Here is a 25,734-nt window from a genome sequence, read left to right as displayed (position 1 = left end):
TTTGTATTTAATGAATTAAGATCTTTAAATTCAATTTGTCAACCCTTTTTCACCTTGTGGGGGAGGGGACAAGGAGAGAACAATTACATAATTTTTAATTTTCCAGTGGCTGCAAAATGAGGATTTAAGCAATTAAATCGCAACTGAAGGGATATTTTGGGTGGCTTAGAGGAAATTGGTTACCTTGTGGATAACTTTCCTATTGATAAAAATTTGTTTGCTTATATGTAAGGGTTTTCTTTCTTTCTTTTCTTTATCTGTAAAGGAAAAGGCAAAATATGAGATCTTGTAAATACTATTTTTCTAACACAGACTTGTAATGTGCAGGTAATTTCTCTCTCTCAAAAGATCACATAGAAAAGATCATGTTGTTGTTGCTGTTTTAAAAAAAGAAACAAAAGTACCCTATGAACAGCAAAAAAAAGAAAAAAAAGAAATAAATGTACCCTACAAAGAGCAAAAAAATGAGCAATTTAATCTGCCTAGCCTTGTTAACTTCAGTGGAACTAAGCTGATTTCTAAAATGATATGTCTCAGTTTAAATGATTTGTAGATCCTTCTGCTTGTTGGCGTTTTTCGTAAATTCTACTGTTTATGAATTATGGACCAGTTTTCAGTTATTTGTATACATTGTTCTCATTCATTGTGCTACTAAATGTATCCAGTTTTCCCTTTACACAAGAAACAGAGACTGTATTCAGCAGGTAACATCTATGTGTCCGATGGCTTAGTTGTCATGCTAAGAGAAAATTGCTTCATTCATCTCTAAGTAGACACAAGCCTTCCTCTAAGTGGTGACTGGAAGAATTCATTAGAAAACAGCAACAATTCAGATTACTTCTGCAGTGATTAGACGTGGTGTGTTAAAGTTGTGCCGAAAAGTTGTGATTTTTCCAGGTTTAAAATTTCTCCCAAATACAAAAAAGAAAGAAAGAAAAGAAACTTCTCCTGCAAATAAAATCTAAATTACAAAGCATAAGCACATTTGGCGGTGTGTGGGGTGTTTTTGCTGTGTTTCCTTATTAGATTAGTCACGCGGATCATCCTACAGTGACTGGGATGACATCACGATGCTATAGCCAATCAGACTTGGCTATGTGATGACGTCAGCGAGGGTAATTGGGAATAACATCAAATAAAGGCAATTCAACTTACTAAGCAAATATTATTGCAAGGCGGTGAAAATTTATTTATTTAATAAAATTTCTACACCGCTTGCTTGTTTTTAAAAAACCCAGCACCCTCAAAGTGCCTTACATAAATGAAAAGGTGTGCATTTTTCGACACAACAAAAACTAAATAGTTTTGCTTCAGCTCTAGCTATTGGAGCCTGCTAGATGGTGATGCTAACCTAGGTGTACCTTGATTTTTTTTTTAAAAAATAAAAACCTATGAGAGATTATTTCCTATAGTTAACAGTATGTGTAAAACACCTAGAGTTCTACACTGACACAGTGGCGATTTCACTGAAACCCATAGCTTTCCGTTTATTTTAGTGTCCGTATTGGTGAGCATCAAAACCAGCATTTTAACCCATGCTTTTTTTTTTTGGTAGTGTTGTGCTGTTTAGAACTTTGAAAGAGTTTTGTGTGTTTTATGGCTTTTTAAAGCTAGTGTTCGTTCCTCTGTGTATATTTGATGGCTGATTGTGTCCATGTCTGGCTTTATGTATTGGCTGCAATTCTACACCTATCTTGCTTATGTTTAAGTTTGGTTTTTAGCAGGGATTTAAAAGGGGGGAAAATCCTTGGAGCATGTTAATCAAGATTCTAAAAAAACTGGTGCTGATACCTAACAGTTTTGTTTGTTTCTTCCCGTTGTTGTTTTTATTATTAATAATAATTATCATTATTATTCATGGATGCAATCCTAAAAAAGAGAGAAAGATGTGCCTCAGGAGAAAAATAATTCATTCTGGTGCTTAGGAATTTGAAATGTATTTCAGCCTTGTTGCTATTGTGCATGGAGGGCAATCTACCACACACCTGAAGCAGCAGTATTGCACCTTAATGATTTTCCACTGCTGTTCCTCCATGTAGCCCAGGCATAGGCAAACTCGGCCCTCCAGATGTTTTGGGACTACAGTTCCAATCATCCCTGATCACTGGTCCTGTTAGGTAGGGATCATGGGAGTTGTAGGCCAAGAACATCTGGAGGGCCGAGTTTGCCTATGCCTGATGTAGCCCTTGGAGAAGGACCATAAAACACTGGCTCGGAGGCAACTTTCCCTAAAGCCAAAACAGGAGTTGGTTTTTAGAGCATCCATGTTAGTCTTTCATAGCTGCTAACATAATCCCATCCCTTCCCTCTGCTTCCTTTCCCTCCCCGTTGTGCATGGTAGCACACCCGCCCTTTCCTCCTACCTCACAGGATATGTCACTTCCTGCCAACTGATTCAGCTAGAGGCTGCCAGGGCACCTGTGGCCTCAGGGCAGGATTGTGGCTGCTGTTCTCATGCACTGTCCTTATCATGTTGTGATAAATCTCTAGCATGAAAAACAAATTCATCGGTTAAAAACCTATTTTATGTGGAAGAGGGTGCTTGTGAAAGCATGAGTTTTGTACCCAGTCTGATTAAACGTCCTGCACTTGTTGGTTTAAACATGTTATCTCTTGTCCATCTGTCTGTCTCTCACACATGCATACACGTACATGCACACACTCTTCAAATTAGTCAATAATTGGATACTACGTGTTCGGTTCAAAGAACTTTGAGTAGAAGGGAAATAATTGCCCAAGAATTTATGCATCACTGACATATGTGCATTTAAGTGATGTTTTCATGCTTCCCCTTGTGCTACAGGTTGTGCAAGCAGGAGGGACATTAGTGAAATTATTTTTTTCTCACCCATTGCTAGAGAATGAAGTGTAAAATTACCTTTCTAGGAATTGAAGACACTTTCAGCGTGTTAGAAGGGCATCTTTAGACCCAGTCTTCCCATCAGACTAACAGACAAGCTTAAGCTTTCATGTGATGTTGGATCATGACCCTCATGGGGAGATTAGGAGGAAGAAGGGAAGAAATGCTATCCTCCTGGTGGCTCTTCACATAGCTATTTTGTCAATTGCCCTAGCTTTCTTTTTAATCTCAGTAAAGGAGGGTCCTTAGGTTAGACTTGCAGGCGTGGCCAAACTTGGCCCTCCAGCTGTTTTGGGACTACAGTTCCCATCATCCCTGAACACTGGTCCTGTTAGCTAGGGATGATGGGAGCTGTAGTCCTAAAACATCTGGAGGGCCAAGTTTGGCCATGCCTGGGTTAGAGCGGTTACAAATGCATAGTTCTAGAAGGATAATTATTAGCTGGGAGTAAGCCCCTCTGAACCCAGTAGACTTATTTCTGAGAAGGGTTGTATAGGATTGCAATGTTAAGGCCCCGATGTAACTTTGAATTAGTATGAGTTTATATACCTGGAAGCTGTGCTTTCTGAAATCCGAAGTTATGAAGTGTAGTGAAAAAATGGCAGAGACAACAAAATAAAGCAGTGAATAATTAAAATGTAGATGATAGGAGCTTCAAATAATGTTACTTACCTCAGTGATCAGGAAGAGAGGTTAGCGTGCGCATTTACTGATAACGTATTAGTTTTAAGTTAAGCTATTCAGTACAACTGCATTCCTGTTGATTAAGATGCAATATATTTTAAAAAGGGGCTCATTGTGGGCAAGCAGGCCATGATAACTTCGGATTGACAAAGGTAGTTGTGGGTGCTAATAAATCTAGTGGCATTTGATTAATTCCATGATGGCTGCTTTCATAATGCTTTGCCTATGTCTTCAACAGGATGGAGTCAACTTGCTGCTATGCATTGTGTTATGCTTCCTGACCTGTTGGGCCTGGATAAATTTAGACCACCTCTCCTTGAAATGTTAGCTCGTAGATGGCAAGATCGATGCTTGGAGGTACTGTTTTTTTATTGAAGGAGGCAGTGGGGGTGAAGGGGGTGGGTGAGTGCGAATGAAATGAATCTGTTGGCCAACATGGGGATATTACTTTTATGTCGGATATATTGTTCCAAGAAAAGCGTGCCATAATTCTGGTTTAAAGGTTGGATTTATATATGCTGTGTAGGTATATGCAATTCAATTTGCAGGTCAGTTTTGCAAAATGGAGAGTTAACATCCCCGCATAACAACAGTATATTGTAGTTAAATGGGAATCTAGGCCTCGGAGAACGCGGTTAATCCAAAGTACACGATGAATCTTGCTGGCCACTGGATGTCATCGTTGTTCCATTACAGCACGTGGGACCACTTGTGAATACCAAAATCCTCCATTTCCATAAGCCACAAACCATTTCAACATGTTGCGACAGAGCTGCATGCAGTTTGTTTACTCCTCATGCATCAGCAGTTCAATAACTGCTGCAAATTCATTTTTAATCCTCTTCAGTACTATACATATTTTTAAAAAGAGCAGGAGGGAAGAGCATGCTTAGAGAACAAGAACCCTTGTGAGTCACGGTCCAGAAAACTCTTTCCTTCCACTGTGTGTAGTTATTTGAAATGAAATGCTGATAGGCGCCGCTTCCAATTAATATTAGTTTCCCCTCAGCAATGCTGAAGTCCATCATTTGCTTTTTTGACATGGGTGACGCCGGCAGGCAGAAAATACAAAGACGTCTTTAAGATTTGCAAGGAATATTCAACTCTATTCAAATTTTCAGAGCAGTCTTTTGTTCCAGTAAGGAGAAGGGCGTTCAGCTAAGAGGTTTCGCAAGTCAGTTTCTAGAGAGAGCTTGCTGGGTTGTTCGAACGTAACTCCACTCGTCGGCAAATGCGGTTGGCATCTACTATTTTTGATAAATGACTATCTGGCCTTGACATCACATCTATGCTGTTGTGGCCAAAAGAAAAAAGAAGGCGGGGGGGGGGAGTTGATTGTGCAGCTTTAAAAGAAATATATGAGGAGCAGACCTGTGACATTTACAGTAGTGTTTTGAGCTGGCTCCTAAGCTTAATTGAAAATCTGCTGCCAGGATTGTGCAGTAGTGGTGGAGTTCATGCACACATGGTAGATGAAACCTTACTCTGTGCTAAGCTAATCTTTTATTTCAGTTTCTAGCCTGCCTCATCCCAAAGACATAGGGAGGAGAAGTTGTGTGTGAACACACACTCTTTAGTGTTGCTGGTGAATGTCAAAACATGTAATAATTTCAGCTTTTATTATCAAGAATATTAAGCTTTAGTTCTATTGTATACTGAGGTAGATTAATAATTGTAATAGCAATAATTTATATACCGAACTTCATCCAAAGATCACAGGGTGGTTTACAAAATTTAAAAAAACTAAATAATTCCTTCCAGTAGCACCTTAGAGACCAGCTAAGTTTGCTATTGATATGAGGTTTTGTGTGCATGCACACTTCTTCTAAGCTGCTACTAGAAGGATTTTTTAAAATTTTGTTTCGACTATGGCAGGCCAACATGGCTACCTGCCTGTAACTAGAAGGGTGGTTTACAGTATAAAAACACAATAACACGCACCATAATAACCAACAAAAACAATACCCCCACAGTTTAAATGGCCATAGATTGTTTAATTAGCCAAAAGCCTGGGAGGAGAGCCTTCCTAGAGAGAGAATTCTGCAAGTGGGGGGGCCACTGCAGAAAAGGCCCTGTCTCCTTGTTTCCACCTCCCGAACCTCCTGCAGAAGAGGCACACAAAGAAGGGTCTCAGATCGCAGGGTCCTGAAGAGGAATCCTAAGCAATTTGTGTTCTTGCAGTGTATTAAGGCAGTATCATGAATTCTACGAATCGGGTCTTATCAGTCCACCAGTGCCAGGTTCTCTGTTACTTCTGAGGGTGTTTTTTTACACCACAGCTAAGGCCCAACGCATACTGTGGCATAGTGGTGAGGGAGGTATTTTCCATTGGTGCCTTTTCTTGATGAACCAATAAAGCAGGTGTGGGAAACCTATGGTTCTCCAGAAGTTAATGAACTACAGTTCACTCTATCCCTGACTAGTAACCATTCTGGCTGACTGGAACTGATGGTCATTGGAACACAACAACATCTGGAAGGCCGCAGGTTAGGCACCACTGTTGTAAATGTGCAATTCTGCTAGAATCCCGTGGGTCCCTCCCAGGGTTTTGCATGGCCAGTGTCTCCAAGAGAATAATTTATTTTGTTGGCTTTGCCCATATGGTTCTTCCATCCACATGTGCCCTATCAGGGTATGAGTAAGTAGTACAGTATTGTTCCTATGCATGGATGTGACATTGTTGATCACTGAACTGTCTGGGGAAGATAGTCCCTTTATAAATTCTGTTGTGGCTAAATGGATGATGGAAGCATTTGGGGACCTTGCAAGTGAACTGCAGAAAGAGGTTTTTTAATGCCATCTATCATGCCAACTATCTTTGCTTTGGTAAGATGTCATTCACAAGCAATATCTGCAACCAATTCATTTTGCGTACCAGAATTCTTCTTCTTTTTCCTTTTTATTTTTTTACCAGTAGGAGTGTTCCCCCTCCCCCATATCATCTGACTTGGACTTTGAGGTTGGCCAGCTTGGGTTAGGGGGAAGCTTTTTGACCTGCCACCATCGGCTGTTGCATGGCAGGAGGTGACATGGGATCAAGTCTTCACTGTGATAGCACCCTGACTGTTGAATTCTCTCCCCTAGGAGGCAAAGCACACCAGCTTTTGCTAGGTTAAAACACCTGTTTTCCCAACCAGTTGATTATTGAAATCCAGAATACCGAAGGACTTAGGATGTGATAAACCAGGCATCTCCAAACTTCGGCCCTCCAGATGTTTTGGACTACAGTTCCCATAATCCCTGACCACTGGTCCTGTTAGCTAGGGATCATGGGAGTTGTAGGCCAAAACATCTGGAGGGCCACAGTTTGGGGATGCCTGTGATAAACCTTGGCTATTATCTATGATGGTTTTATAATTGATCAATAATTTTAATAGTTTTAGTTGTTGTTTTCTCATACAATAAGTTGTTTTGCAGTGTTTTGAAAATCGCTCTGTGATTCCTCTTTTGGAGAAGGGTGCTAGAAAAGGTTCCTTAACGTGTGTGTGGTTATTTACGTTTGGACAGTTGTATGTGAATATTATGGAGTCATTTTGCAAACGTGTGTCTTCCTTGGGTTTGTAGGTGCGAGAAGCTGCCCAGGCCTTGCTGTTAGCAGAATTGAGAAGAATTGAGCAGGCAGGGAGGAAAGAGACAATTGACATGTGGGCTCCGTATTTGCCACAGTATATGGACAGTGTTATCTCACGTGAGTATTTTCTTTCTAATCCAAATGTGCTTAAAAATGTGGATTTAAGAGAAGACATTTCAAGTAACAATGGAAACCAGTATATTTCATAGGGGAAGCTAGGTTTCAGGGCTTGGCATAGATCTCTTTCTCAGATTACAGGTAGGTAGCCGTGTTGGTCTGACGTAGTCGAAACAAAATAAAAAAAAATTCCTTCCAGCAGGACCTTAAAGACCAACTAAGTTTTTATTTTGGTATGAGCTTTCGTGTGCATGCACGAAAGCTCATACCAAAATAAAAACTTAGTTGGTCTTTAAGGTCCTGCTGGAAGGAATTTTTTTTTATTTTGTTTCTTTCTCAGATGTCAGCATTGGATATAGGGATGTTGAAAGTCTGGGGCAAGGTAAACAAGTCCTTCAATGACAACTGTATGAATATGACAAGACATTTGTCCTTGAATTAATTCATTATTTCAAATTTACATTGCTTATATACCATCCTGATCTACCTCGAATCGGGCTGTATTGGTTGCCTTATCAGACCGATTGCATCACACCAGTCAAATTTCATCCAAATATAATGAAGTCTGTACTTTGGTGCAGCAGTTTCAACCCAAGCTAGATCATTTAGTTCATTTTATTGGTGAGCAGGAATTTGTTTATTTCTAATATAGCAGACATTTTTATGACAACGAGAAACGTTTTGCCCAACGGAATTGAATTTCCTTTTGTTGAGAGTGTTTTGTGTGTTAAATGCCAATTGATTTTTTGGGGAAGATATATAATGATCTTGTTAAATCTAAATGGGATATATAATCTAGATTTACATGGAGATACTTTGTGCTGTTTCCAAGAACAAATGCCAGTAAAAAAAATAACACTCATTCTTTTGGCCTTAAGTGTAACCCCAGCGTTATTTGTATTAAATAATTACATACAAGGTACATGGACAATACTTCGGTGGTGTTAGTGTGGCAATAACCTATGGTATTCCAGTTATGAGATAGGAATGATTTTTCTTTTCAGCTGGTCGCTATCTTTGTCTTCTTCATCTTCTTTTCTGTGGTTTCCCCCCAAAATAGTAGAATACAGTGGTACCTCTACTTACGAATAACTCTACTTACGAATGTTTCTACTTACGAACGGAGCTCCATCTGCCATCTTGGATGCGGTTTAAATAGGATTTTTTCTACTTACGAATTTTTAGATAGGGTTGCTTCAACTTACGATTTTTTTCTCCCAATGCATTCCTATGGGATTCAACTTACAATTTTTTTCGACTTACGAATGTGTGTTCGGAACGCATTAAATTCGTAAGTAGAGGTACCACTGTATGTCTATTTATGTCCCAGCCAGCCTGTCCTTCAACCAATCAAATACGAGTGACACAGAATTCTCCCCCCCCCGAACATTTTTTTCTGTGAGTGACTACCACAAACTAATAAAAAGTGTAATTTTACAATCCGCCCCTTCAGTATTTAAAATACTGTATCCCAGTTTTCCCAGACCAAGCCTATGTAACTAAACAACAGCCAACTCTCAACCACCAAGGAAGGATGCTTCCTATTACAACTTTAACCCTTAACCTCATACACATAAATTGCATCTAAATCAAGCACTGTTCTACTAAACACATTTTAAAGGTGCTTTCTCCACAGATGTTGTTGGGTTACAATTCCCACCGGCCCCAGCCAGCATGAATGATGGGAGTTGTAGTCCAGCAACATCTGGAAGGCACCACATTAGCTGCCAATAACTAAGGTGTGCTGCAGGCCCTGTCATGAGCCACGAAAGCAGTAGTAGGAGAGATCCCAAGAAACCAAAAAGATGGCATTATATTTCGTAAATGAAAAACTCAATAACCTCTTCATAATCGCTATCAGTGACATCTGTTTGTGTATCAATTTCTATTCCATCCTTCTAGATCTTATGCATTATGTTTGCTTCTTTAATAGAAAAAAGGTATCATACAACCCAAAACAAACAACCAATATTTGCAAAAAGGGCCTTTGCCCATCTTGGAATAATATGCTATTTACTATGCCATCGTACAGCTGCCAAACCATAGGTAGCACAAGGTATGATTTGAAAGGGGAAAAAACCATTTCAAGCAAACCATTATTTCTGTTTTTCTGCTGATGTTTCAAATGATAAAGAGCAGTTTGCTGAGTTAAGCTTCCTTAAACATGATTTGTTGATGGCCCCCCAGTTTGTCATTGGTCCCTTGCTTCTGTCAGGATCTGGCATGGTTTGGCAGCCCCATGAGGAAGAGGAGGAGGAGGAAGGAGAGAAAGCAGAGCAGGGGCTTGAAGATTCGCTCCCAGGGGTGGAAGTCCTCTCCCTGTGACTCTGGAGGAGATCTACCAGCTCTCTCCATTGCTCCTCCAGCAAGGCGGGGGGGGGGGGGACTTCAGCCAGCCAGTGGGAGGGACTGAGCAGGAAGAGGGGGTGGAGTCAGAGGGCAGGGCACAGTCCTGTTGTCAAGATGCAGGTGCCATGTCTGTAGGTAGAATTAAACACCTCTGCCCAGGTGGAGAGCATGTTTGAACATGCAGCCCTCCTGGAAGGTGAAGAGTGTCTTGTGAGTGAGCTCACCCTGCCTTGTCCTTAAAAGCTTGGGCAGCAAGGTACTTGCAACTGTTGGGACATCTTCATTGCTGCTCTTCAGTGCTGTATCTCTAGTCTTGGTTGTGTACCTTGGAATCATTACTTCTCGGCCTCCTACTTGATGCTGAGCTACACCATTATTAGCCTGAATCCAGTTCTCTTCCATATGCTCAAGGAAGGGGCCACTTGTTATTGTGTTTTAGGACATGTTATTGTGTTTTAGGACAGGAACGTGAGAGTCATGACGCCTCTGTTGAGCCTAAAAGTTCCTCACTGCAAGTGTTTACAACTTTTTCCAGATGTAAATGTTTTTTCCTCATTACTTTTTTGTTGTTGAGATAATTTAAGTGCAAGTTAAAAAGGTATAACTGGATAACTGGCTTTGTTTAATTCAGGCATGGCCAAACTTGGTCCTCCAGCTGTTTTGGGACTACAACTCCCATCATCCCTAGCTAACAGGACCAGTGGTCAGGGATGATGGGAATTGTAGTCCCAAAACAGCTGGAGGGCCATGTTTGGCCATGCCTGGTTTAATTGATTTACAATTAAAGTTCAGTAGAATACTTGCCAAATCTGTGCTATTCAAGAATGAATTCTAGAATATGGTGTTTTGAGAAAAAAAAAAAAACCCAAGCCACTGCATGGCAAGGCTTGTCTCATATGAAAGTTCATTAAATATTTTTTAAAGGGGGGGGGAGTTCATGTTTTTGTTTCTGTTGCAATTACAAATAAAAAATAGGTGGATAGCACCTTATTGCTAGCAGGGTTAGTGAGTACTGTTGTAGAAAATGCCCTAATATTTGTTTTACTGAAGAGCATGGTATTGATTTGTGCCATTAGTCTCTTTCTGATTTGCTGAAGAACTGAGTTTTTTAAAAATGCTAATGGAAATAAAGAGCTTTACAAAACACAATACGGGAACACATTTCTGCAATAAAGCAAGTGTCTAGGAAGCTTTTAAAATATATATCTGTCCACGTTTGGTTTGGTGCAGACTATGCCAGTGCCCATGTATCTAGCATGTGTTAGGCATTGATTTATGGTACACTATTTATTTTAAGAATTTATAAACTGCACCACCATCCAAAGGTGGATTTCGGGACAGCCTGCATCAAAATTTAAAATCCACAATGCAATGTAAATCATAGACAAACAGAGTTGCAAAATTGAACAGAACAAAACTAGTCAACCAACTAAAAACTGAATGCACACATTTATCATGTTAGCTCACACATTCTTTTTAAAATAAAAATCAGGTTAAAAACAATTATAAGAAAATAAGCAATGATTAAATATAACACAGTGTTAAAACAAGCCCAAATTAAAACCAAGACAAGGTTATATAGCCAGAACAGATTATGAGAACAGCATTGTTGTTGTTGTTGTTTAGTCGTGTCCAACTCTTCGTGACCCCATGGACCAGAGCACACCAGGCATTCCTGTCTTCCACTGCCTCCCGCAGTTTGGTCAGACTCATGTTGGTAGCTTCAAGAATACTGTCCAACCATCTTGTCCTCTGTCGTCCCCTTCTCCTTGTGCCCTCAATCTTTCCCAGCATCAGGGTCTTTTCCAGGGAGTCTTCTCATGAGGTGGTCAAAGTATTGGAGACTCAGCTTCAGGATCTGTCCTTCCAGTGAGCACTCAGGGCTGATTTCCTTCAGAATGGATAGGTTTGATCTTCTTGCAGTCCATGGGACTCTCAAGAGTCTCCTCCAGCACCATAATTCAAAAGCATCAATTCTTCGGCGATCAGCCTTCTTTATGGTCCAGCTCTCACTTCCATACATCACTACTGGGGAAACCATGGCTTGCCTTTAACTATATGGACCTTTGTCAGCAAGGTGATGTCTCTGCTTTTCATCAGCTCTGAATCTACTTGTACTTGTCCTCCACTCTTCCTCAGCAGCATGTTGGATGCATTCCGACCTGAGGGGCTCAGCTTCCAGCATCATAACTTTTATATGCCTTTTGTTTTTGTCCATGGAGTTTTCTTGGCAGGGATACCGGAGTGGCTTGCCAGTTCCTGCTCCAGAGAACACCATAGCTAAGAGCAAAATTACAAAGCTACAGCAAGATTTAAAAGACCCTGGGGAAGTAAATGGGGCTTCACCTGATGTGCAGGAGCCATCAGAGTAGCTGCCAGGTTGGCCTTCCTAGGGCACAGTATTCCATAACTTGGATATCACTGATGAAAGGACTCTTTTCATTCATAGCTCAAAAACAACTTCTTCCTCCTCCTCTTCTTCTTGCAAAGAAAGCTCAGCAACTTTGGGGGGGACGGGACTCAACAACCTTTGTGTCTTTTTTGAAATATGGCAACCCTAGGAGCCAACAAGGACTTGCCTCCAACAAGGATGTAAGGGTCCAGGGTCTGTGCTTATCGGAAGATGCCATCTTCTAGGCACCCCAGTCTCTGGCTGTGTAGAGCTTTAAAGATCAGAGGCAGGACTTCGGATTGAGCCTGGAAACAACCTGGAAGGGTAGCAAAGTATTGTAACATTCGATCTCAGGCAGCAATTACGCAACCATATTCTAACTTTTCATACCATCTTCAAAGATAGTATACCCTGTAGAAGGCAATGCCATACAAAAGGTTAGCAGGACATTCTCTTCCTGTGCATGTAGGGTCATAGCCGATGCACCAGCATAAGCAGGAAAAATGGTGCTACCAACCATTTACTCCTCTGATGTTACGGATGGATCAGTTAGCACCTCCCAAATTACTTACCTGGTCCTTAAGAATATTGCACATGTGCTATAATGGATCGTGCAGTTCTTATGTCCACCATTTGTCCTCCTTTTAAGAAGCAGCTTTATGTATACAAATAAATACGCTAAGTGGATCTGTTGCCTCCCTATGACCTAGTGCTCTGGCTTTTGAAAGTGGACAAATGCTTTGTGCAACTGTAAGAATTCAGGGGGCTGAGCAGTAAATTATTATTAAAGTAGGAAATGAAAGAAAATTTGGTGGATGATTATCAAGATTCTAGGGTAACGTAATATTCTGTCACTTTCAACTTATTAATAATAAGATACTTTTTAAAAGCCAAGTTATACAATTTGGGCAGCTTTGCACAAATTTGCTTAATTTGTGTATATGTGTGTCGGAATTTGATGATGTCACAAGGCTTTGATGCAGAGTTCCCTCTGTGGTGCTACATACTTGCGCATATCAAGGAGCCTTGTAGGGCAGCATCTAATGAGATGGAAAAGGTCCTGCACTGAAAGGAAATAGTTTATCCTCTTCTGCACTCCCTTGGGTGCTGGTGGAGAAGCAATTTGGATGCAAGTGTTTTTTACATACTTTTGCGCAGGTTTTCCTGGATCCTGGTCTCACCCTTTTTTCTATTCTTGCCTTTGCCAACTACGCTTTTGCCTTATTTGGTACTCAGGATGGGTGCTGCTAAAGGAATAATGTAAGGTTTTGCACAGAATCATCCCCAGATTAGTAGGGTTCTTCTCTTGGTCTGTTGCTGATTAAGGCAGGTGAAGAAGGGAAGGAATGATGACCTGGTGTAATGGTAGTTGATTGCTGCTCTGACTTTCATTACTGTGTCCTGTTTTTGTAAGAGGAGGTCCCCCCCCCCCCGGAACAAGTTAACCCATGTTTTCTGCTGGAGGAAGTTGAGCCAAGTTTCTTCTTCCTTGCTTTCTGGGTCTAGATCTTGAAATGGAGAAGTTTCGCATGCAGCTCTGGAGGGTTGGAGTTCAAGAGCAGTCGTCATTTCAGGGTTTTTTCATTCATTGTCAAAATTTAGTATCATTACTAAACTACAAGTCCCTTAACTATTAGAGATAGTAAAGGGACCCCTGACTGTTAAGTCCAGTCGTGGACGACTCGGGGGTTGCGGCGCTCATCCCGCTTTACTGACCGAGGGAGCCGGCGTTTGTCCGCAGACAGCTTCTGGGTCATGTGGCCAGCATGACTAAGCCGCTTCTGGCGAACCAGAGCAGCGCACGGAAACGCCGTTTACCTTCCCGCCAGAGCAGTACCTATTTATCTACTTGCACTTTGATGTGCTGTCGAACTGCTAGGTTGGCAGGAGCTGGGACCGAGCAACGGGAGCTCACCCCGTTGTGGGGATTCGAGCTGCTGACCTTCTGATCGGCAAGCCCTAGGCCCTGTGGTTTAGACCACAGTGCCACCTGCTGTGGTGGTACTGGCTATAAATCTAGGCACTTGGGATGAATTACCCATTTTTCATGATACGTATTTTGTACTTTGCAAAGCTCTTGGAAGCTTATGTTGACGTCAAGCGGTACATAAATAAATATTAATAAATACACAATGATACTATTGATTACACACCTGGTAGTAATTATCATTACTCAATAACTGCAGTGTTAGGGCTGCAATCCTAATCCAGTTGTACAAAGTGTGACTTATTTCCAAGTGAATGTGCATAGAGTTGCACTACAGTTGATGGGCTGCTTGGAAGGGGCTGGACTGGATGGCCCTTGTGGTCTCTTCCAACTCTATGATTCTATGATTCTATGTGAAACAGTTGTCTTGTCTTGAATTAGGCTGTAAAGCTCAACCCTTAAGGAGTCTGTACATATCCCACTGATCTAGCACCTTAGCCATTTTATATATTTCAGACTACAATCCTGTACCTGGGAATAATGGGAATTGAGGCTTACTTCTGAGTAGACACTTATAGGGTTGCACTGTTAACTGAAAGCGTTCAATATACTACTAGAAATCAGAGCTAATATCTGCATTTGTTTCTCCAGCAAATCTACTGATGCACACAAATCTTAAATATTGGATGAACTGTTAAGGATTTTCATAAAGGAATGTAAAATCCAGCTATGTTCTTTGTACGCCTGCCTGCCTTTCCCTGCAATTTTTCACCTGCCAGATACCTTACTCATTTAACATTTATTGTAGCAATTCTGTGGTCTAGTAACCTCTCTTACTCATATTTTTCATAGTTTATGTTTACAACTTAATTCTCTAAAAGCCCTGGCTGTATGAAGTGATTGCTTCCTCAATTAGTTCAACACTTGTACCTTTTAAAATCCATTTGTTGGCTATGAATATATAAAACAAACACTGAGATTTAATCAGTGTAATGTACTGATGTAACTATATTTTGCTTTTAGAAGCATTACATTTTCATATACAGTAATCATGGTGTTTCTTCTGCAGTTTAAGAGCAGTTTGTCATCTTTTAGTTCCTTTACAAATCCATATGTCTAAAGCCTGCAAAGAACATGTGGCAGTTCATGGGTTCTCTTCCAACAAACCATCATAATTGGCATCACTGGCGTAAATATACACATGCATATATTGACAGAGCAGTGAGATCCAGATTTAGTTTTTTCCCATGTATGAGTGTTGGAAGTCAACTTTGATATGTCCATAGGAAGGCAATATAGGATTTGGAGGAGGTTAAGAAACAGAAGAACCACTGGTGGAAGGAAGTCAACATGAAATAACAGGAACACATTTTAACGCTACAGAAAATTATAATACAGAGGAAAATGAGCATTTAAAATTGGTACAAAACTTAGTATTGATTTGGAGATTTCTAGAAATGCTGAGAAACAGAAAAAGTCCAGGTCTCTTTTCAGACTGTAGTGTCCCCACAGCTTGAAGAAGATGACTACATACAGCGGTGGTTCTCAAAGGGTGTGGGACACCCCCCTGGTGTGGCAGGAGAAGATGGCAAGTGTGGCAGGAAGATTCAAGGACAATTGAAAAAACATTTAAACATTTCAGTGTAGTATAATACAGAAGTGCCTCTGCTTACGTAACCCTCTGGTTACGTAAACTTCAGGATACGTAAGTGCAAACTTAGAAATATTTTACTGGGTTTTGCCACGCGGGCATGCACAGAAGTGGTTTACTGCTGCGTGCGCATGTGCAGAAACGGTCCTCCGGTTGTGAAAACCTTGGGATCCAGCCTGACCTCCGGAACGGATCCCGTCCGCAACCGGAGGTACCACTGTATAGTATAGTATCAAAATGACTGTTTATGGTTATGTATGTCCTTCAGCTTAGAAGGTTGCAATACACATGACTAGAGGAAAGAACATTATATTATATTGTATTATATTATATTATATTATATTATATTATATATTATAATATATTATTATATTATATTATATTATATTATATTATATTATATTATATTATATTATATTATATTATATTATATTATATTATATTATATTATTGTAGCTGGAAGGGGGCAGTTTCCATCTCTGATATCCCTTCAGATATTCTCCTGGTACAAAACAAGCAGCATAGGCAGGGTCAGAAACTCGGATATATAAGCTAGGCGACAAGTGGCTCCTTAAACCAGGGTTACAGTTGCCAAAGCAAAATGTCTAATTGCAATTTGGGGGGCCAGAGCACTGGAAAGTAACCTTTTTGGTTCCTGAAATTCATTCTGATTGTGCAGATGAATATAACACAGAGAATTCTGTGTGTTGTGTTGCTGGTGCGTGAAAACAGTCAAGATCCATGGATCCCAAGGCGTGCACCTCCAGATGGTGGAGAAATCATTGGTTGCAGGTGGCCGAGAGCAAAATGTGCCTGTTATCTAAGGTAAAGGTAAAGGGACCCCTGACCATTAGGTCCAGTCGTGACCGACTCTGGGGTTGCGCGCTCATCTCGCATTATTGGCCGAGGGAGCCGGCGTATAGCTTCCAGCTCATGTGGCCAGCATGAGAAAGCCACTTCTGGCAAACCAGAGCAGCACATGGAAACGCCGTTTACCTTCCCGCTGTAGCGGTTCCTATTTATCTACTTGCATTTTGACGTGCTTTCGAACTGCCTGTTACCTAGTGAATTTCAAATGCTAAGCATAGGCTATATCACTTGGAAGTTTTGAAGGGTAGACGGTAGCCTTTAATGAAGGGAATTGCAGGAAATTGCAGACGATAGGCCAGAAAAGAGGGTTGAGGCTCTTCAGCATGAAATACTTTGTGGCCACTTCAACTTCTAGAGGGTTAAATTCATACTGTTTTTCCCTTACTCCCATTAATGATATTGGTGAAGACTTGTTTGCAAGGAAAGTGGGAAGTCAGTGGTTGCATCAGTATGGCAAGGATGATCAAGAGTACTTATCAAATAAGGATGATCAAATATGGGGCAATCCCCATATTTGAGCTGAGTGGGGATTTGAGCTGAGATCCAGTGTGGTGTAGTGGTTAAGAGCAGTAGACTTGTAATCTGGGGGACCGGGTTCGCGTCTCCGCTCCTCCACATGCAGCTGCTGGGTGACCTTGGGCTAGTCACACTTCTCTGAAGTCTCTCAGCCTCACTCAACTCACAGAGTGTTTGTTGTGGGAGAGGAAGGGAAAGGAGATTGTTAGCCGCTTTGAGACTCCTTCGGGTAGTGATAAAGCGGGATATCAAATCCAAACTCTTCTTCTTCTTGAATCCTGCTCCCCCCCCCATCCTAGTCCAATGCCCTAACCTAGGGTTGCCATATTTCAGAAACCCAGGACAAAGCGTCGCCTTTCGGAAATTCCCCCCAGACGTCAATTCCGCCCTTGAAATCCTGGTGATGTCTGGGAAAATCCAGACATATGGCAGCCCTATCTAACCACTATGCCACACCACATAGTTGTTTATGTGGTGCCGACATCAGCTTTACCTGCTCCATCTTCCCCCTGTAGTACATTTGCTACGTTTTGGGCAGATTTTCCCCAGCTCTTTAGAGGAGAAAGGGGTGGGTATCTGGACACCCCATCAAACCACAGAAATATATTGCTTTTGAATCAGATGAGTGGAGCTGCATAGAAGGAATTGTAATCAAATTAATAATTGGATCCCCGGCCCCTAACTAAGCACATTAGTCTATTGAGAACTTACAGTCGTCCCCTTTAGAAGAAATTCAGATTGTATATAATTTTATACTTTCCTTTTTAACTCCTCGCATAGCCTGCTGTGATGTCATAGTGAGAGGATTATGACTTTAGGTGAAAGATGAACAGCGGGGCCAGATGAGCTCTCATAGAAATGCACTCTCAATCCTTCCCTACCGTTTTGGTAATAAGCAGAACATACAGGGAAAACCGAGTGGGATGTTTTGGGACTTGAACATATTTTTCTTTGCTTCTCCTTTTCTTCTTTGTTTTTATTTTAAATGTTTATTTCTTTAAACATTGCTTTGGTTGTGAGCTAGGGTGATACGCTTTTTGTAACTGCTTTAGTCCTGATATAAGATAAGGGGCTTCTTCTGGTGAGCAGTATCCATCTCTTCCACATAAAACACATTTCCTCTCTCTTCCAAAACAGCTGTACAACTCTTGCACCCTGCTTATCACGGGCATAGATTGCGTGCAGTCGCCCCTTGCGCAGCCAACTCCAAAATCCTTGAATTATGCCATATATTATTCCATTCTCTTTTTGAATTAAAAGGGCAGCTCGGGGGAGGGGGAGGGGGGAGAACAGAGATGGAAAGCCAATGTTGCTGGATAGAATGAAACAAAAGAATTTTTTTTAATGGAGGCAACAAATACATTTATAAAAGTTGATGATGCATTATCGGCAGGGTTCCATGGCTCAACAAAAACCAAACATTATAGGTTGTAATTCTGTGCACAGTTTCCTGGGAGTAAATCTCAGTTAATTCAGTGGGGTTTCCTTCTGAGTAGACATGCTTCGGATTGTGCCCTACGTAAAGTATCATGTTAAAATTCCGATAAGCAGATGGTGCGAGATATTAGTCGGTGTGCCCAGTTCAAATACCTGGCAATTTTATGATAATTCATCTGTGCATTTAGATTATGCTTGAGTTCAGTTCTGATCGATTTTTCTTCACACACACATATACGCAGTGCTTTCTTTCTAGGAAAATAGGTGCCCTCACCATGAAGTTGTTACAGTAAGTGCCACACTTTTTAACATCAACGAAAAGCCAGGTGCCAGCACTCCGGACCCTTGAGTACCCCCTGAAATGATAAAAAGGTGCTGCTATATTCCAGTAAAGTAAAAAAAGGCAAAGGACCCCTGGACAGTTAAGTGCAGTCAAAGGCAACTATGGGGTTGCGGCGCTCATCTCGCTTTCAGGTTGAGGGAGCCGGCGTTTTCCGTAGACAGCTTTCCGGGTCATGTGGCCAGCATGACTAAACCGCTCCTGGTGCAACGGAACAGCATGATGGAAATCAGAGCGCACGGATATGCCGATTACCTTCCCGCCACAGCAGTACCTATTTATCTACTTGCACCGGCTTGCTTTCGGACTGCTAGGTTGGCAGGAGCTGGGATAGAGCAATGGGAGCTCACCCCATCGCGGGGATGCGAACCGCCAACCTTCTGATTGGCAAGCCCAAGAGGCTCAGTGGTTTAGACCACAGCGCCACCCGCGTCCCCTATTCCAGTATGTCACCATCAACATAGCACAGTGATATGTCTTTGTGTCTGACGGACAACTGATCCTTATTCTACTTCTACACATTTGATAGCTGCCTTTCTCTGTCCACAAGGAAAGCAGCATGTTGGGGAGAAACATGGAAGCTTGTTGGCAATCTGGATTTCTGGTAGGACTCTGCCTAGAACAGCAGAGTGAGATTTGGGTACCTCAGTCTTCCTGTGCATAGCCCCAGCGTCCTCTTCTATCCCCCTGGTTCTTATTACAGCTGTTACTTGTGACGGTGTCATCTGTGGCCTTTTGCGCTGGCACCATATTTGTTTTCTGCAAATAGTCCAATTAAGCCGCTGTGTCTGCAGTATCTGTACAGTTCCAGTGGCTTGGAAATGACTGGGAAGGTTACTTGTCAGCCTCGGGGAAGGGGAAATCCTCCCTTGCGAACATTTGGTGATTTGCATCATGAACACTGGCTGATTCAGTTCCTCCTAGATTTTCATCCATTGTATTTCATAAGGTAGTCTTGTTTTCTGACTGGGATGGTAATTCATGGATTTTGACTCAGGAATTTGGACACTGTCTCTTAAGGCAGATTTTTTTTGCCCCCCCCTTTTTTTTTACTCCTGAAACCCAAGATCAGCATTCACAGCATTGTCAGGGGGTGGAGAAATAAGTGTATATACCAGCATTTTCCCCTGTTGTCAATTGTTAGGGGTTTTGTGTTTTGTTTTCTTTCATTTTTGCAAGAAGAGATATATTTAAGCATGGATGTTAATCTGTTCATGCTATCTGTATTTCCTTGTACGCACAGTTCTTAAAGTTACTGCACCATTGTATTCTGTCTAATCACTAATCAATGTGGTGAAATGTTGGGGTCCTGTGTGAACCTTAGAAAATGCTATTTTCATTATAGCTACAAGAGGGTCAAATTGGTCTGTATGTAATGTTGGTTCTTCAAATCGAAATGCATTTTGAAAGGACTTCCCTCCCCTAATGTCTCTCTGTGTGTATGTATGTGTGTGTGTAAACACACACACACAAAATATAATTCCAGGTTTCCTTCCCCCACCCAGCACCACACACAGAGACACATCTTCTTCGGTCCGAGCAACATCTTTTCTTAAAAATGTGAAAATGATTGTTTTCTAGAATATAACACTGGATGTACTTGAAATCTTTGAGCACTCGATTTGTCCAGCAGGCAATAGAAATTCTGATATATTTTATATGTCTGATGGTGCTGCAGATAGAAAAAATGGCTACTGTGTCTTTAATGGAAAGCAAAAGGTTATCTTTCTGTGGCCTTTGTGTATATGTGCTGATGTGGATGTAGGCAGCCAGACAGGCAATGTGTGCAAAGAGACTAGGGAACCGACTGTGGATCGATAGAAATAGTGTGAAGTGAATTAATGTGAGGCAGGCAGTCTGTCTGTCATAAGGATTGCAGGGAATGTGGGGCAGTACTGGTCAGTCACTGCAGAAATCTGTTTCCAATAAATTTAAACCTTCTGTCTGGAAATAAACTATAGACAAACTTGCACCTCCCATACTGTTAAATTCTTACTTATTTAGATAGTATTTTCACAAAAACTGTTTCCACTACTATTGTAATACACTAATGAAACAGAACCCCCCCCCCCAAAAAAAAACCAAAAGAAAAAATATTTGCAGGATGCTTTATATGAAATGAGCTTTGCACCTTTGAAATGATCCTGTATATCCATATTAGCACTCCAAAAGAAAAAGCAATAAATTCTTTATAACAAGTATGATTCTTTCCCTACCAGCTTCTTTCAAATTAAGGCTGCAATCCTGTGGCACGAGTCGTATTGACTTTAAGTACACATAATGGTTCTTGGGATTTCAGCCTACAGCTGTGCATTATTATGAAGCCTTACAGCAGGGCATATTCAGAGCTGTACTGTGCCTTGAAATTTTCTCGGAGCTTTCGGTTGAATATTGGGTCGTGAATATTCAAAATGGAGGAGGTCACACCAGGAATGTTAGTCCAATAAGATCTAATTTTTAGTAATTTGGAGAACTGAATGCAATTGAGATGTGTAAGCTCTTAAAGTGGTTGATACAAAGAAGTGGGGAGTTCCTGGTAAGGGGGTGGGATGAATTTTTCTCTGCCCTGCATTATAGGTGCCTGGCCCTCTCTTTGGGATCTTAGAGTCAATGGTAAAGGAGTCAATGAACAGTATCCAACTACCTTATTCCTTCACTGCAATGATTTGTGCATGCAGAGCGGAACGTTTCCCATACACCCCTTAAATGAGGGTTTTCTCCCAACCCTCTAGAGCAGATATAGGGAAGGCACAGGGTGATCATGGGAAGAGGCAGAGTGTTCTGTTGTTGTGCAAGCACAAATACTTGTGCTGATGGAACAAGTTGGTTGGATGCCATCCGCTGTTATTTGCTAGGTTTTGCAAAAGGCTTTGACATTCTGCTGAGTTCCTGGATAACCCCAATCTCTGGAATCCTGATTAGTGCATGTAAATATCATTAGGTCCCTCTGCTTGGGCTACTAACTTGGGCTACGTGCTTGGGCTACATGCCTTTAGTTCTGCATGCTCCCTGCCTGCATTGACCCTGCTATTTACTACAATTTGCTGTTTCTTACTGTTCCTAATCCCTGCTATTTTTGTGGAGCTAGCTCCTTATTTTCTGAATTCCCCTTTGCCCCTCATTTCATGAACAAAACTCTCTGCTATTGGTCTGTGCTTGACTTGTGGGTTCTCTTCTGAACCCACCATTTGGCTTGTTGCTTTGCCCAGATTTCTGATCCAGCTTCTGTTAGCCCATTCGTCTCATGCTGATTTAGTTTACACTTCCCGTCTCCACTGAGTCTCTAATCCTGACAGCTGCCTATCCTCCAGTCTCAGATGCTTGTGATGTTGACAAAGAGTTGCTGCAGCTCTGGTCAGCAACTGAACCCCGCCACCCCTTGCTAGGTCTGCAAGCAATGTTTCTTTTCTTTTTGCCACAGATTCCACTTTTGCTGCAACACATTTTCTTCTAAACAGGAAGCTGGAGGAGGGGGCTGAATTGAGCCAAAACACTTCTGAATGAAGAACCCATTTAATCCTTGTGGGTGCTAAGAGTCCAGTGATAACAGTGGGAAGCTTGTCTTACATATAAGCTGAACTCCTAAAACATTTCTTTTTTAAGCATTATGCCTGATAGTCCATGAATGTGTCTTTGCACCATGTCTTAGGTTGATTCCATGCATACATGCCCATCACTCTGACATGAAGTAATAAATCGTTTGTAAAGCAGGCATCCCCAAACTGTGGCCCTCCAGATGTTTTGGTCTACAACTCCCATGATCCCTATCTAAGAGGACCAGTGGTCAGGGATGATGGGAATTGTAGTCCAAAACATCTGGAGGGCCGATGGTTGGGGATGCCTGGTGTAAAGCACCAGTCTGTTCAACAGAGGTGCAGTACATACTTGGATCACTGAGTGCCATTTGAGTAATGAGATGCTAAATGCTGCTCATATCACTGGTGGCATGCCTTGGGCTTCCCTTCACCAAATTGCCCACCTGCATCAAATAGCATTGAAGCAGTTTCTAGTTCTGATATGTTACCTCTTAGTTAAGGGTTGCATTGTGTTCTTGCAGTAGTGGAGCCCTTCCAGCATCAGCTACAACCTGATCCAGATGGAGCCTCTAGCTCCAATGTTCTGCTTATTTATTTGACAATTTCTACGCAGCCACATCGCTGTGGTCTAAACCACTGAGCCTCTTGGGCTTGCCGATCGGAAGGTTGGCGGTTCAAATCCCTGCAACGGGGTGAGCTACCGTTGCTTGGTCCCAGCTCCTGCCAACCTAGCAGTTCGAAAGCACCCCAGTGCAAGTAGATAAATAGGTACCGCTCTGGCAGGAAGGTGAACGGTGTTTCCGTGCGCTGCTCGGCTTTCGGTGTTCCGTTGCTGGCCACATGACCCAGAAAAACTGTCTCTGGACAAATGCTGGCTCCCTTTTATGCAGCCACATAGCTCCGTAGAGCTCTTGCGGTGGTGTACATCACGTCAGAAAACATTGTAAAATGGCTACCATCAGAAGGAGCTCATCGGGTGCATGGCCTTAGGCTAGTCTCTCACTCTCAGCCAAACCTACCTCACAGGGCTGTTGTGAGGATAAAGCGGGGAAAAGGAAAACCATGTGCACCACCTTGAGCTGCTTGGAGGAAAAGGCAGTATATAGATGTAATAAATAAAGAATGGCCGCTACCCCGCCCCCCCCCAAGATGTCTCTAAAATAATCTCACTATTGAGCAGCTGATGAATTTGTTCTAAAGAATAAGGCCATGTTGTAAAACACCAAAATAAAAAATTAAAAAATTCTACCATTTTATTTTTTTAAAAGAGAATAAGAGTTGCCCTGATTAAACTGCTCTGCGAAGAGAATTCCATTATGGTGGCATCACCACCACTAAGGCCCCGTTGCTGGTCTTGACCAGTAGAGCAACAGTTAAAAGGAAGTTGGAGCTAGGCCTCATCTACTCATCTTAATCTGCAAATAGACTAAAGTTTCCTCCCAGCCTTCAGGAAACAACTTAAAAGAATAGAAAATATAGGCAAACTGTTAGTCTGGAGGACAAGAGGAACGAAGTAGGAGTTCTCCTATCCTGTACTGAAGTAACCACTTTGCGTCACATCCACTATATTTTAGACATCAATTATTTATTCCTTATTTCGGATATAAAATAAACTTATTTGTTGGATTTGCTCTTTATTGGTTATCTAGAAAGCACCGGAGAATAGGAAGGTCAGGCTTGGTAATGCATGCTCTTGTTCATTGACTTTATTTCAAAAAAGAAGCCATATTTCACAGTCTGTCTCCATCTGATTTATTTCTGTTTTTCACATTCTCTGTTCTTTTCTCCTTCCTCCCCCCCTCTGGGTTGCTGCGGCTGTCTTCTTCTTTTTATTATTATTTTTTTCCCCTGTCCATGGAGATTCGGATGAAATCTCACAGATGATTTGTTTTGTGAATAATAAATATTACTCCCAGCTTTTGAATGTTAAATATAAGCTGGCCTAAGCAGTGATTTCAATGGAAGCTATGAATGCTTTCTAAAGAGTACTTTTGCATGTGCCGCCAGCACTTCCTTGTTAGTTTAGAACAGGGGTGGGTAGTCTTTTTATGCTTGAGGGCCACATTCCCTTGTGAGCATCCTCCTGGAAACCACATGCTGGGAGTGGAGGGGCCAGAGGAACCACTGTGAATTTTACATTTTGTACAGCAGTCTAGTTTCTACCCACACTCGCACAGCCCTCTCCATAGCCCTCTCCACCCTTCCTCCAGGCAAGCGTAGGACAGCACCGTACCTTTCTCTCCAGGCAGTCACTCAAGGAGGGTGCAAACCAAGACTGGTGAGGGATGTGGCCAGGGGAGAGTCTCAAGGGCCAGATAGAGAGACCTGGGTTGATGCATTTGGCCCCCAAGCCCATGGCTTAGCCCACAATTGCTTTGCAATAAATAAAGGCTTATTTAATGACATAGTCTCGCTGCTAAGTACCTTTTGTGGAACAAGGCTGTGCAATTTAATGCGGCCAATCACAGATTTTCTACTTCTGTGGCGGGGTGGGGTTGGGGTTATGGAAGAATGGTGGGAATTGGACATAGGAACCTCAGTGTTGCTTGTTACATTATATTCACTTTGAGAATCGTGCGTGCAGATTTCAAAGGTGTGAATGACTTCATACAGTCTTTACATTGGTCTGGATGTTAAAATGACTCGGTGCAAAAAAGTTCAAATTGGGACATGCATTACTTACACCTCCTCTGCTTAATTCTGGAATGAGCTCTTGGATCTACCTAGCACCTGTAGTAGGGCTGCAAGAATATATAAGAGTGATGGAGAGTCCTTTTCTTCTGGAATAATCCCTTTCGGGACCAGTACAGGACTTTGGGGGAATGCTGTAACTTAGTGACTGGGCACATGCTATGCCTGCAAAAAGGCCTCCGGCATCTCTAGGTAGGCTGGGAAATCAGTGCCCGCTAAATAGCACTGAGCAAGTTAGACCAATGGTGGTGGTGGTTGTTTAGTCATTTAGTCGTGTCCGACTCTTTGTAACCCCATGGACCAGAGCACGCCAGGCACTCCTGTCTTCCACTGCCTCCTGCAGTTTGGTCAGACTCATGTTCGTGGTTTCAAGAACACTGTCCAACCATCTCGTCCTCTGTCGTCCCCTTAATCTTTCCCAACATCAGGGTCTTTTCCAGGGAGTCTTCTCTTCTCATGAGGTGGCCAAAGTATTGGAGCCTCGGCTTCAGGATCTGTCCTTCCAAAAATAGTAGAATGTGCCTATTTATGTCCCAGCCAGTAATCTTGTAGTTTCAGTATCTGCTTCATGGAGAACTATTTTCTTTACACTGTCCTGAATCTACCAACATTCATCCTCAATGGACCGTCACAGGTTCAGGAATTATGAGAGAGGGAGAAGAAGTTCTCACTGTCCACTGCCTCCACACCATGTGTAACTTTTATACAAATCTTATAAACTTAAAAGTCCCAAACAGTTGTGACATTTCCTCATAGGAGACTTGCTCCAGCCCCTAATTTCCGTTGCTCTTTT

At 41.9% G+C, this 25,734-nt stretch overlaps 1 protein-coding gene across 4 annotated transcripts in view; it reads left to right on the top strand.

Moving 5' to 3' along the window:
- The window catches only part of WDR7 (WD repeat domain 7), a 206,361-nt gene that overhangs the window by 52,581 nt on the left and 128,046 nt on the right, over positions 1-25,734 (top strand). For all 4 annotated transcript variants that reach the window (XM_060280352.1, XM_060280350.1, XM_060280351.1 and 1 more), the window contains 2 exons: positions 3,783-3,901; positions 7,109-7,232. In XM_060280352.1, coding sequence (XP_060136335.1) covers positions 3,783-3,901; positions 7,109-7,232 — 243 coding nt within the window. The remainder of the gene's footprint in view (positions 1-3,782; positions 3,902-7,108; positions 7,233-25,734) is intronic.

Source organism: Zootoca vivipara, chromosome 11, assembly GCF_963506605.1.
Source record: "Zootoca vivipara chromosome 11, rZooViv1.1, whole genome shotgun sequence".
In the NCBI taxonomy this organism is placed as follows: Eukaryota; Metazoa; Chordata; class Lepidosauria; order Squamata; family Lacertidae; genus Zootoca; species Zootoca vivipara.
Note: the sequence above shows the minus strand (reverse complement) of the source record. Positions and strands in the feature narration are given on the sequence as shown.